The sequence below is a fragment of the Apus apus genome, chromosome 6, assembly GCF_020740795.1.
Source record: "Apus apus isolate bApuApu2 chromosome 6, bApuApu2.pri.cur, whole genome shotgun sequence".
Taxonomy (NCBI): Eukaryota; Metazoa; Chordata; class Aves; order Apodiformes; family Apodidae; genus Apus; species Apus apus.
The window spans coordinates 20,628,734-20,643,038 of NC_067287.1; the positions used below are offsets into that span (position 1 = coordinate 20,628,734).

The 14,305-nt window shown below is 39.8% G+C and overlaps 1 protein-coding gene across 3 annotated transcripts in view; it reads right to left on the reverse strand.

Annotated features, from left to right (window-relative positions):
* FASTKD1 (FAST kinase domains 1) overlaps positions 1-14,218 on the reverse strand; it is a 26,782-nt gene extending 12,564 nt beyond the window's left edge. For all 3 annotated transcript variants that reach the window (XR_007889824.1, XM_051622691.1, XM_051622690.1), the window contains exons 1-10: positions 14,057-14,218; positions 13,295-13,403; positions 8,297-8,788; positions 7,871-7,939; positions 6,782-6,907; positions 5,220-5,618; positions 3,778-3,888; positions 2,506-2,637; positions 1,031-1,517; positions 154-268 (exon numbers count right to left, since the gene is read on the reverse strand). Coding sequence is in view for 2 of the 3 variants with exons in the window: in XM_051622691.1 (XP_051478651.1) it covers positions 154-268; positions 1,031-1,517; positions 2,506-2,637; positions 3,778-3,888; positions 5,220-5,618; positions 6,782-6,907; positions 7,871-7,939; positions 8,297-8,631 (1,774 nt within the window). In the remaining variant the exon portion in view is untranslated. The remainder of the gene's footprint in view (positions 1-153; positions 269-1,030; positions 1,518-2,505; positions 2,638-3,777; positions 3,889-5,219; positions 5,619-6,781; positions 6,908-7,870; positions 7,940-8,296; positions 8,789-13,294; positions 13,404-14,056) is intronic.
* Positions 14,219-14,305: the final 87 nt, after the last annotated feature.

The following is a 14,305-nucleotide window of genomic DNA, read 5'->3' on the forward strand; positions in this document are numbered from 1 at the left end:
CAGCAGACAGAGTATTAGCAGTAATATATAAAAACACTTTTTTTAAAAATTAAAAATAAGGCGTTCTATTCCCATTTTTATTCAGTACAAAGAATATCTTCCAATTATATTGATTTATGTGGTGTCAAGAGTCTATTTGTTTAAGGCACTTACTGAAGTTAGAAGTAAGACGTTGGATACAACTTTCAAAGAACTCTTCACCAGCAGGTGGGTCATAATTCAGAGCAGAGAAAAGGAAAAGAATAAAATAGATTTCAAAGGGGTGGATCTGGAAAAAAATACATCCTAAATTAAGTCACTGCAAATTATTGTAATATTGGTTTACAATAAAAAAGGGGGTTATAAGTAATTTTAGAATTGGGAAATTTAAGACTAGATGAGCTATTTTCTATATTTAATTTTTTGTCAACTTTTCCTGGAGAAAAATATTTTTTTAATAAAATACAGAAATCATTAAAATTGCAGCTATGGCTAAAACTTAAAATCTGTTTCATGTAGATGATCCAAGTGCTTCTATATACTTAAGACTTCAAGAAGCTTTTGAAAAGGTTTCCCATTAAATGCCCTTAAAGAAACCAAAATGTCATAGAATAAAAACAAAGATCTATATAAATACCAGATTGAGAAGGAAAAAAAAAAAAAAAGTGAGAAAACACAGTAATTTTGACCAAAAGGACAGGCTATTGGGGAAATCCCCACAAGAATAATAGTGTAAAAATATATACCATGTGATGTGACTATTTGTAAAGAGATTATAAGAAATATTCAGGATGGTCAAATGTAAAGCTGAATGGAAAGGATTATGGTTGACCTAACACTGACAGACTAAACAATGAAATAAGAAAGGAAATTAAAGACAAGTAAGTGCAAAATAATGTACATGTAAGTAAAACACCTTTGAATAAACACAGGAAAAGATGAGCTCCAAATCAGGAGAAACATTGTGTGGGTTGTGCTCTGAAACACATTAACTACTACCTTGTCCTTTCTTACTGATTAACTTACATACTAGATAGAAAAACTGCAATACCTTGTCTATGTTTTCAACAGTCACAGAAGCTATTTGGTCAAGTAATGAAGGACAATGGTGGTTTGTTTTTATGAGGAAAAAAGACAACTGTGATACATTTGCCCATGTTATCTGGTCTATCAAACATCGACACACAGCCATAGTTTCCTCACTGAGGACTTCTTCAAACCACTCTCCATTCAGATGTGTAAATTCTTCCAACAGAAGATTTAAATTGTTCGCTTTCTGAAGCCTCTGAAATGCACAGTCATTTACTTTTTGCAGAAGCTTTACATGTAGATCAGAACTGTTTTGCCAGTGCAACTGGTCATAATGATTCCATTTGATAAGAGCTGTAGCGATGCAATTCAAATGATGGAGCCTGCACTGAGGCAGAACTGTTGCTGCTTTGTTTATAATGATTTCCTCCACTTGAAAGGAAGGAAGCATGGCCAGAACACGAATTATTGCAGCTGTATCAGCAGGTATGACACTAGGTTTTAAAAACCTGGAAAAGAAACAAAAACAAAAACAGACCATCAGTACTCACAAAGTGCAAATGTTTTAAAAAAACCCCACCAACAAAACAAAATTACATTAATGAAAATCCTATTTTTAAAGTCTAAAGCTGCACAGGAAATATAAAATAAGTAGAAAAATAATGACATGGTAGAAATTCACACAGTGACTACCATCTTTTATTCACTGAGATTAACGTCTTCCTTCTAATTTATTCAAAATTGAAAAAGGGAAGAAGACAAAGAGCACCTCAGTCAGCTGATGAGGCTTCAAGTGTTACCGATAAACACAAAAATCCCTAGTAAGGGCAGAAAGTTCACCTTTGTTAACAGTCTACGGATTTCTGGGCTTGCATAATTTCTGTGATTTCTGTCCTGAGGAGCACCAGGTTCTGAGATGTCTGAGGAATGTGAAAGCATAATCCACAATAAACATGTACAGCCAGGGCACTGCATTCCTAGAAGCAACAGTGGCAGATCTCTTCTTCTGCAATTCCAGAAATGGCTTCCCTTTCTACATTGCAACTGTACAAGCCTGAGACCTAACTAGACAGTTCTTCCATCAGAAGAAGAGTACTTCTGCCTCACACTTTAAATTGTCCCAACCACGTAATTTTTACTGTATATTTTTCATTACTTGTTCCTCCAAACATCAAAGAAGACATGGATTCTTACCCTTCCTATAAAGTACCAATCAAAATTTCCTGTTCGATGTCATTATATTGCAGTGGCCACAGGGCAAAAAAATATTTTTTAAAAATATATATTTATTAGCAGATACCATTTGGTCTACAGTCAAGACAATATCCACTTTATATCCTCTGATTTACATGTTTAGTAGAACAAAATGTTTTTAACAGTTTTATACTTCTTCATATTTTAGGGAAACATAACAATTTAACATCTTAGCTTGTCATTTAAAATATTAAGTAGACAACAGTTTAACACTTAAACAGCTACATTTCCAAGAATACACACCCAAGTAGTAATATCCTCAGTTTGGCAAACAGCTCCAGATTGTGGCAACGCAATACCACCAAGTAATGTGTTAACTTTACCAACTGTAATAGATTATAGTTATCCAAGTGTTTGTGCAGAACAGAAGCCATTCTGAATACAAAAAGAAAAAGATGACATGGTATTATGCCAATACAGAAGATTTTGCAAAACCCAACATGCCACATGGAGAAGGGGTCTCCCGTGGTGGTGGTGCACAGTACGTAGATAGAGGGTACTGCACTCCTCTCCACCCTAGTTTGATGGTGTTCCACTAAGACATAGCAGTCTCACTCCACTTAGTAAACTGCAAAATTAAAGCCCTCATCACAGCAAAATAGCTACTTCACTCTAATAATTTCTTTTGCAGATTTTACAATTGGTTAGAGTGGACCAAGAATGGGATAAGCTAGAACAGCATCACCAGTTTCAATACCAGAGTACTCATAATAGTGACTGATATGGCTATGTTGGTCTAAAGCTGTGAGAGGGGCCTAATTTGTAGGGAAAGATAAGACATTCTTTAGACAGTGAGATTCAAGGAGAAAAAGCATGAATTCACTTGGTCTTCCCTTTAATACCACTCCACCCCACAGTACTACTTGTAATTTTTCTTCCAAGGGTCTGTTTGGTTCATACAACCACATTCAATCCACTGCTATTGCTCACAACCTGCATTTAACTGTGCTGTGGCTGTGACACGTCTGAGGCTACATCTTCTGTGCACAAAATCTCTACTACTTTTCCCTTCATTGTATGAAAGATATTACCTCTCCCTATAACTAACATTCAGTTTTCAACTACAAAACACCTGCCCAGATCCTTAAAGACACAAGACTTAATTCAAAGTAGGGCACAATAACTTTTGAAGAAACAATCCATATCAATGACAGGATAGGGAACATTCTCTGCAACTTGGTCCTCATTTGTCTCACTGATGTACAGTAACTCTTCAAAGCAAAGTTTACTCAAATAGGATCACATATTTTTAAATAAGCCAAATATTATTATACTACATTAACTTGGTAAGGTTGAAATGCCCTTCTATAAAATTTGGAAATTGCCTTAATTACTTCTGGGCCATTCTGTGATGTTCTAAAATCTGTAGTTACTACTGACATATGCTCATGTACATTCATGTGCAAGTGACACACTTTCCACTCCCAGCTTACTGGATATTATATAGTTTTCCATACCAAATGGAAGTAGTTTACCTAGAGAATACAACTTCTTAGTAGTATAAAAAAAAATTACTTTTTGAGTAGATGAGAATTTCTGCATTTCATTTTCTGCATTGTCTTGAGTATTATCAATACCTGATGACTGCTAAATTCTTCTGCCATGGACGCTGCAGTTACTAGCAACCTAAAGAGGAAAAGAAAAGATGTATTTTCCAAAGAAAAACAGTTGAAAATCTCTAGCAAAAATTGCAGCCATTTTCATTGTCTAGAAAGGAAAGAATCAATAACTACTTAAGCAAATATCAGAACACAAATTCCCCCAAACTAGAGACCTTTATTCTATTGACCCTTCTTCTAAACAGTTTATCTGTATGGCACAGATAGAGATGTGTGTTAGATCAGTACATACTGTTCTGACCCTAGAAACCAGCAATTCTGAACGTAGACAAGAAGGGAAAGTACTCTAAGACACTAAACAATGCACCATCAATCAGCAAGCTCCAGATAACAGAATCAAATATGAGCTGAATTGGTTCTGGGGCAAATAAAGCTGACGACTATTTCTGCCTCACACTGATTTTTACTAAAAATAAAATAAGTTTTTCAAAATCTAGAAAAACTTTTGGAACTAAGTCAGGTATGGCACCAACACAGGCTTGCAGTACCTCCAGATCTCCGAATAGAGGCAGATGTTCATGAAGAAAAGTAAAAACTGTAATTAATTGTAATTAATATGTCAAATTCTGCCTCAAACTGAAGACTTTGACAGACCCATCACTAATACTACCCCAAATTTTGCGGCACACAAAAAAAAAAAGCCACAACCCCCCGCCCCCAAAAAAAAACAACCCAACCCAGGCAGAGAAAAATCTGCCACACAATACTATGCTGCAATAGCTAAATAAATGCTGAAGTGTTCCCTGCTGATGACCTTCCATATAGAATAGGACATACAGCAAACTTGGACAGGAAAATACTCAGGCTGTTAAAGCTACTGCCAGTCTTAAAAAAGGAAATATTGCATGTATTTCTCAGGGGAAATAAATTTTTTTACTACCATCCGTTGTGAAAGGAAGGCTGCAGTCTAAAAGACAAGAGCTATGAGACGGTCTTGCGTAACAGCATTCACAAACCCCTTGATTACTGAATCCAGCCTTCTATGCAAATGTTCTAAGACAATCTGTTATGACTATGTTTCCATAATGAAATAATACATTGCTACAAAGTTATAACTAGAAAACCTAATGCTGGCTCAAGGAAAAGGTTCAGAAATTCCTCCAAATCATAGAATTGCAGAATGTTAGGACTTGGAAGGGACCTCTAGAGATCACCTAGTCCAACATCCCTGACAAAGCAGGATCACCTAAGGCAGGTCACACAGGAATGCATCCAGGTGGGTTTTGAAAGTCTCCACAGAAGGAGACTCCACAACAGGTAAAAATATGGGTACATTTTTAATTTCTGTGCAATACTACATATATACCATAAATAAGATAACGTTGTTAATAAACTTACCTTTCTCTTACCTTGGATCCTGCCATAGGCCCAAGAGTGAAAAATAATTTTGCAAAGCTGTCAGGATCATAATAATCATCTATAGTTTCAGACAGCAGCTGTTTAGCAACCAAGCGGAATTCAGCATTGTCAAAACCCATCTGCTCGTACAGTCCAAAAATAAGACTAATACTGTGTACGTCTAGATGGGAGGCACTTTTAAGGAAAATCTTGTTGCATTTTTCTACCAATGGAGAATATCTCACTTTAACATTCTGAAGAAACTGTAGTATTCTTTTGGCATAGTTGAAGTGGACTTCATCATTTTCTTTCAAGACCTGTTCAGCCTTGTGTACTAATCGATCTCGGAAACTCTGTGAGATAACATCAGATATGCTGATCATCAAAACTGACAAGATCCTAAAAAATTCAGAAGATTTTGCACTTACACATAGACCATGATAAGTAATAAATTTTAGATTTCTTAAATAAACCATGCAAAAGAACATGAGTCAGGGTGTTGTTAATCACCTCTGCATAAAAAAAGCAATTTTAAATCTAATGCAGAAAAACCAGATGACTAAACCCCATTTTTCCCACTAAAGTCAAAACTCTGCTTTCAGTGAATTTTTTAAATGACTGGAATTTTTCAACCATCTCTTGCAAAGTTGTACGCAATGAAAGCATTTGCCTAAGTCAAGACCCTTACTTGCCTGATTAAAATTTAGAGAAAGATCTTTAATGTTCAATGGAAACTAAAGAAATCCAAACAATTCTCAAGTGACAGAATGGGGAGAAGAGTCATTGTTGCTCCTAAAGAAAAAATCCTGTCCTAATGGAATAAAACTTATGACCACAGGGAGAGTAAGCTGTGAAACGAAATGCAGTCCAGTCTCCTCACATCCACAAAAGTAAGTGTTGAGACTGCTGGTATTACATAAAGCAGAAAAAGGGAACAGCAGTCTTTGCTATAATAGCCCAGGGGGGAACAAAGGCAAGAAAAAGAAGCTTGGACTTACTTGACTAGGGTCAGGTTTTAAATAATTTTACTATTAGGGTAATGCATGAGACATGCTGGCAAGAGTATTGATTAATCCAACTTGGCAAAGAGAAAAAAACAGTTCTAAAGAGAAATTAAAAAAACATTGCTTTAGGACTCCTTGCTACCGTTCACAACAGTAAACATCCATGTTGTAGTAGAAAAACTATCAATCTCAAGGAAGAAAAACATTTTCTGGTGAGTAAACAGCCTCCGAATTCTCTAAAAAGTCCATGTAAAAATTAGAATCAGGATAGAGCAGTATCTGCTGTTTTTCCAATATAAGCAGAACTTCAGCTTTAACCAAGTGTTTAAATTGGTTATAAAGAAATTCTTTACAACATCACTGGGAAAATGTAGTTGCCCAAGGAAGCCTTATCCATGAAAATCAATGCACTAATACAAATTCCCCTCTCTCCCATAAACCCCAATATGAGAAAAGCAACCTACAGTTGAGAAAAAGGGAGGATGCTTTGTTCAGCAAAGGCAGCTCTGTCATTGTGACACTGCTTCTCCGGCTACTCCATTTCCTTCTGGCACTTACCTTATATCTTGTATAGAATCCAGCTTCACATCCACAATATGAGCTACTTTGCCAATTACAGGACTGAAATGTTTGTGTTGCTTGTATAAACACAGTGCAAATTTAGACAGAGCTGGCAAACTAAGCCTGTCAAGACATCAAAAACAGATGAAAACAGATCAAAACCAGAATGTTTACCTTTTATTTCTACTGAATAAGACAAAAATAATTTCAACAATTACATTAAAAAAAAAGGTTATATTCAAATTACAAAGCAAGATAATAAAGTATCTAAGCATTTCCTATTTGGCCCTCCATAATGAAAACACCTAGGTATTTTATATTAAAGCATGTTATCCATACAGAGCCCTACAAAACTCAGAAATTATTAATTTAACCAGATCAACGTAAGAAATCTATAAAGAGTACATTCTCAAGCAATGATGTGAAATAGCTAAAACGAATGTGATTAATTTATTGTCATCAAGCTTGAATGTCGTCAACCTACAATGAATTTATTTTTCAAGATGCCCCTGATGTTAAGCTGGGAGAGGCAATTCTGTGATGCTGGTACCAAGACTGAAACTAGCCTCTGCCATTAACTTGCAAATAAAGAAGAAAAATTACAATATCCAAAAAACCCTACAAAACAATTCAACAAAAAAACAACAACAAAAGAAAAAAACACAAAGGGAAAATGTTTGTTTTATATTAAAAAGTTTTTTACTAAAATTGAGATGAGCAGGGGTCTAAAAACTATTCAAGAGGTGGACAGAAAGCTCTAAGATAAAACTGTAAATATCAAAACCTGTCATTTACTTCAAATACATAAAACCACACAGACAATAGATTTAAAAATCTTAAGTATCAATCCCTGTTGTTGCCATATCTGACTCTCAAACATTTGGGTTCCAGTCCATCAATACTCAAAGGCTCCATATGTATAAAAATAATTTCCAAAAGCTTCAAAAATACAATTGTCATTTTATATAATCACATAATGTTTAAAACATCTCATAAATACCCTTTGAGAACTCTGTGTAGCCTCACATGAAGTAAACCATGCTTGCAACTTACACCTTTCATGAAGCATAATAGTACAGTACTTGCCTTTCTAATCTTTTCCATGCTTCTGTAACAAGAACTTCTACTAGAGAATCATGGTCTTCAACATCAAGCCTTCAGAAGAGAGAGATAATAGTTTGAAGCTTGTTTCAAAAGTCATAAAGAAATGACACGTCCTTCCATTACTTATGTTTTACTTTTCTATCGCTCCCTCCATTCTAACGTATCACAAACATTTATGCATTAATAATCATAACTGCATTTACTGGGAATGCAAAACAGATTCCGCTGTTTCTGCATTTAAAAAAACAAGGCACAGGACGTTGTCTGTGTCACACAGTCAGAGTATGGAAGCTGGAACTAGGCAGTTTCCCAGTCTCCGTATATGATGACTTTGTAGTCAAAATTGCATAGCTTTTTATTACCAAGTACAAATTGTATAGATGTGGAATTTAACATAATACTGCTTACCTCAGAATACTATATAGAGTGTCTACTACGGCCTCATCTTCCATGTGTTCCACCTTGTTTTCTGCTAAAACGCAGAGAGTCAGAAACTGGGAGTGATTTCTTACATAGTCACTAGTCCTTGAGAGAAGTGGCCTCTTCTTTTGCAATTGCCACAGCATGTTCAAAGCAATTCCCACATGTTTTTCAGAAAGCCTGGCCTTGTTCCTTCCAACAAGGCTGAACACTTCGTCTTCATGGGTGCAGCTATTTATCTGGCTCAAAAGAGGATCACTGCTCAGAGTCCGAGCTTGGTAATGTCTCAGTGTAAACAAGCAAACCTGCCTCAAACAAAGCATTTTGCTATGCCTACCAGATATCTTTAAAGTGTCCAGATTCTTCTTTCACTTTTGAAGGTAAACTACATTGTTTCAAAGAACAGACTCTAGTATTTGAAAAAACAGATAATTTTTCTTTCATTCCGTATGGTCACTGTATTATGAAGTATTGAGCTACCTGTAATGAGACAAAATTAAAGCAGTTAAGTACAATCATAGCTATTAGCTGAAAATCAGTTTATCTCCCTTTTCATGTTCTGAGTAAAGTAAGCTTGAGAACCTACAGCCTGGATTCTTCTCAGAGAAGTTCCTAACAATGAATACTCACATGTACTAAGAAAAACTAGTCCACTTGGTAAGCTTTCAAATTTAGAAACCTATCTTTAAAAAGCACGTTACTAAGTAAGTTGCTAGCATTTAAATGGTTAACCTTCATTGATTGATTTCACTATCAGTGGTTGGTACCTTTTATTGTTAAAATACCTTTTGCATTACAGCTTCAACATTCTGTTCTGATCTCCAGATTTCCCCACAATTTGATGGTGCTTGTGCCTTTTACTGTGAAAGAGTTAAGAACCCAGTGCTGTTGGCAATAAATCTTGTTCTGTGCATATAGATCTTGTCTGCTCTCTCACCCCACTTGGGACACTACTTCTACTGAGAAAAACAGACAGACAGAAAGACAGACAGAAAGACAGACAGACAGAAAGACAGACAGAAAGACAGACAGAAAGACAGACAGAAAGACAGACAGAAAGACAGACAGAAAGACAGACAGAAAGACAGACAGAAAGACAGACAGAAAGACAGACAGAAAGACAGACAGAAAGACAGACAGAAAGACAGACAGAAAGACAGACAGAAAGACAGACAGAAAGACAGACAGAAAGACAGACAGAAAGACAGACAGAAAGACAGAAAGACAGACAGAAAGACAGACAGAAAGACAGACAGAAAGACAGACAGAAAGACAGACAGAAAGACAGACAGAAAGACAGACAGACAGAAAGACAGACAGAAAGACAGACAGAAAGACAGACAGAAAGACAGACAGAAAGACAGACAGAAAGACAGACAGAAAGACAGACAGACAGAAAGACAGACAGACAGAAAGACAGACAGACAGAAAGACAGACAGACAGAAAGACAGACAGACAGAAAGACAGACAGACAGAAAGACAGACAGACAGAAAGACAGACAGACAGAAAGACAGACAGACAGAAAGACAGACAGACAGAAAGACAGACAGACAGAAAGACAGACAGACAGAAAGACAGACAGACAGAAAGACAGACAGACAGAAAGACAGACAGACAGAAAGACAGACAGAAAGACACCTTATTAGAGCAGTCTATGTAAGGTACTGAAATAATTCAAGAAATCGGGATATAGCTGGACAACTCCAATCTCCAAGTTTCAAAAATGTTTAAAAATGTAAGTAACTAAGGGTTAAGAGAGCTGCTTACGCAGTACAGGTGTTTTTCACCTGTCTGCCAGTCACCTCAGCTCTCGTGAGCCCTTCCGTGGGCAGGACCACGGGCACCAGCAGCGACCGGCCTACCTCACCTCCTGCCCCTGCCCCGCACGGCCGGGGCCGCCTCCGAGCCGCGCTGCTGCCGGGGCGCCCGCGGGAAGCCCGCCTGGGGGAAGATTTTGACCTAGAAGCGCTTCAGAAGGAGCCGTGAAAGGGGCTGAGCCGCCACACAAGTCTCAAGGCCGCCAGGGGCCCGCTGCCCGCACCCAAAGGCCAAACCACAGCGTTGGCCTCGTTTCCTGCCGCCTTCCCTGCCACGTCCAGCCTAAGCGTGGCTGCGCTAAGCGCGAACTCCACGGCGGGCAAACGGCGCTGCCATGCCCGGCGGGCGGAAGCCGAGCCCGGCCCCCGGAACCGCCTCCCCCCGGCCCCTCCGCCCACCCCTGCAGGACCGCGGGGGCGGCGCGTTCCTCCCGTCACGCCCGGCGCAGGGGGCGGGACCTGCCGGGCGGCCCGCGGGCCTCCGGGCGGGCCCCGGGTTTCGGCCTCGCGTGTGGCCGGCGGGACGGGGTGTCTGCCCGCGCTGGCTTAAGCGAGGGCTGTGGAAACGGCGAAGTCCAGCACCCCTCTGGGTTAAACGAGAGAACAAAGGAATCGGTGTTGTCTGCGCAACTTTTAAGACCTCCCTGCTCCCGCAGAACACGACCTAGGAAGTCCTTAGCTTACATTTTCACAAGACCCTTCCTGGGTTCCAGCCACAGATGGATGCTGCTCACTCAGAACAAGCGGGGTGGCTTAGCCTCAGTACCGCATGCTCCTCTGCACTGTGTGTGCCCAGACAGAGCGTTTCCAATGAGCTGGGGTGTCAGGAAACGCAGGGAGAAAGGGGAAAGTCCAGCTAGTTAGACCTTCCAAAGGAAACTGATACATCATAGGATATTAGTTAGTAAATTAAATAGAAATATAGCCTAATAAAAGTTTACTAAAATAATGAATTTGCTATACTAAGAGGGTTGCTTTTAAAACAAGGTGCTTTGTGAAACTATCAGTCAACTATGCCAAGCATCCTGTAGGCTGTGATAACATCGAGTCTTCTAAGACCCTGTGGCACCTACAGACAACCCACATGTTGATTCTGACCCACCTGGGCAATCTACCAGCGGGAGACTGGAGACAGGACCAGGACAAGAGACCAGGACAAAGACGACATAGGACTACAATCAACAAAGACCCCCACAGGAGACCCTCGAGCATGCATAATTACAAAGATAGCCAATTCCAGGAAATAAAATGACTATGTAAAAGAATTCTGGGAACTCATTGACATGGAACTGAATATGCGTGTTTTTGGTGTATATTAGTCGGGGTGTTTCACTGACTCGTTGGAGCACTCATGATGGAGAATTCCCCAGTGCTGCCCAGCGCTGCAATAAAGAATGCCTGCTCAGTAACAGCTTGTTTGTTGTTACTGGGTCTTGATCTCGGAATCCTTACCCAGCCACATCTAGCCTCCCACTGCGGTGAGGAGTGTTAGAAAGCAAGGGGGTTTGGAAGCTCTGAATTTTTGTTTCAAAATAATAACATGACAGTTCCAAAGTCATCTTGATTATTAAGGTGATATTAATAAACATTCATATAACACATTCTAAGGGGAAAAAAAAAAGTCTTCCCCGCCTAGAAAAATAGAAAAGGGAATTAAGTTTAGGAACGGTGAAGTTCAAGAGTTTGTCTTTTCTGTACTGGAATTGACGTTACTTTATTTGACTGTTCTTTTACACTTGAAAAAAAAAAAAAAAGTTAAAAATGTATACGTTCTGGAACGCAAATCTAACATAGGTTGCAACATGTATGTTGCTTATGTTGTAGACATAAGGCTCTGGGTCATTTTTCTCACCAGCATTGATAATAACAAAGATATTTAAATAGAATGACAGCAATCTTGAATTGTTCTAGAAGCCTAGCCAAAATCACAGACAGCACTATTACCGTCAGCAATTTTGACCAAGCTGGGAGGAGTGGCTGACACACCAGAAGGCTGTGCTGCCATTCAGAGAGACTTAGACAGGCTGGAGACTTGGGCGGGGAAAAACCTGATGAAGTTTAACAAGGGCAAGTGTAGAGTTTTGCATTTGGGGAAGAAAAATGTCATGCACCAGTACAGGTTGGGGGCTGACCTGCTGGAGAGCAGTGTAGGAGAAAGGGATCTGGGGGTCCTGGTAGACAGGAGGATGACCATGAGCCAGCAATGTGCCCCTGTGGCTAAGAAGGCCAATGGCATCCTGGGGTGTATTAGAAAGGGTGTGGTTAGTAGGTCAAGAGAGGTTCTCCTCCCCCTCTATTCTGCATTGGTGAGGCCGCATCTGGAGTATTGTGTCCAGTTCTGGGCCCCTCAGTTCAAGGACAGGGAAGTGCTTGAAAGAGTCCAGCGCAGAGCCACAAAGATGATTAAGGGAGTGGAACATCTCCCTTATGAGGAAAGGCTGAGAGAGCTGGGTCTCTTTAGTTTGGAGAAAAGGAGACTGAGGGGGGACCTCATCAATGTTTACAAATACGTAAAGGGTGAGTGCCAAGAAGATGGAGTTAAGCTTTTTTCAGTGATGACCAGTGATAGGACAAGGAGTAATGGATACAAATTGGAGCATAGGAGGTTTAAGATGAATATCAGGAAAAAATTTTTTACTGTGAGAGTGACAGAGCACTGGAACAGGCTGCCCAGAGAGGTTGTGGAGTCTCCTTCTCTGGAGACATTCAAAACCCGCCTGGACGCCTTCCTGTGTGATGTACTCTAGGTGACCCTGCTGTGGCAGGGGGGTTGGACTAGATGATCTTTCGAGGTCCCTTCCAACCCCTATGATTCTATGACTTGCTGATTTGCAGCTGTCTATCAAGCATTTGGTTTTTTTATTACTTTTTGTCTGTTGTTGATTCTATGCGTATCTCATATATTGGTTGCTTATGAATATGGAACTCGCTCAAACTCATAAAATAGCCCCTCTTTTATTTATTACAGGTCTGTAATGTTTTAGAACAACACCATGTAAAATTTCTAACTGGATTCGTAAAAAAATTTTTAACTGTAAAATTCATAACTGGAATATCTCCTACACCCTTCTGCTAGCAAATCCACATTGCTTTAGTTACAGTCTACACAGGCATGCAAGCAACAGAGACCCAAACCCTGTCAGTTGAGCTCAAACAGTGACACTTACCTCTTTCAAGAATCTCAGCCCTTGCTCAAACTCACAGAAGAACTCCGAGGCATTCATCTGATCTCCCACTTCAGAGGAAAACTATTCCATGTTCATATGAAGGGGACATCTGCAAATCACAGAATTTTCATTTACAAGATGATGAACTTTTTACTTTTCACTTGTGAAGTACATTTGCACGAAATAAATTCATAATGCCTAAAACAAATTTAAAATTTTAGATATAATTACCTTAAATTTTAAGTTGAACACATAAGGGAAGAAAACAAGATTTATCAAAGCATGCTGTGCTGAATGGAGCCATGGCTGATTTACTGAACAGCAGTCACCAGCTTCCTCAGGATCTCAGAAATCATAGGGGTGAGATTTCTCAATTTTAATTTTTTTTTCAAGAAATTCAGGAGAAAATTTGTTTTCCTGCTTTTAATAGACTCCTCAGCAGCCAGTTAGTTACATGACTTCCATGACCTCCTGTTATATATGATTACTAACCCCAGTAGCCACTGGCCCTCCTTCAAAGGAGGCACGTAATTCCGTCTCTTAGTTAATTCTGAGGGGCTTTATGCATTGTCATTAACTTTCACGTCCCCATTTTTGAGGTAAGTTGAAATCAACGTTGAACTGCAATATGGGATAGGATTATCAAGAACTTTTTTTTCCTAGTTGGTCTAAATTCCCATTTTAGCTCTTCACAAGCACTAACGACACGTACTGCTGGCGCAACCCAAGCCCTTCCACAACCGTTCTGGACGTTTCATTTACCATTTCCGTGGCCATTTTCCGGGCCCTTCGCTGAGCCGCCCATCAGCGTTCCAGCGGCAGGGAAGGTCATCACTAGTCTCAGACAGGTGTAGCCGGAGAACACTCATGTACCTGCAGGCGTAAGGCAGGGAATCCCTGCGGTCCCGGCGGCACCGGCCACTTCCCGCGCTGAGGCCGCGGCGGGGCGGGCGGCGAGAGGGGCGGAGCAGCCGCTGACGAGCTCCGGGAGGCGGGCGTCCCCCTCCCCCA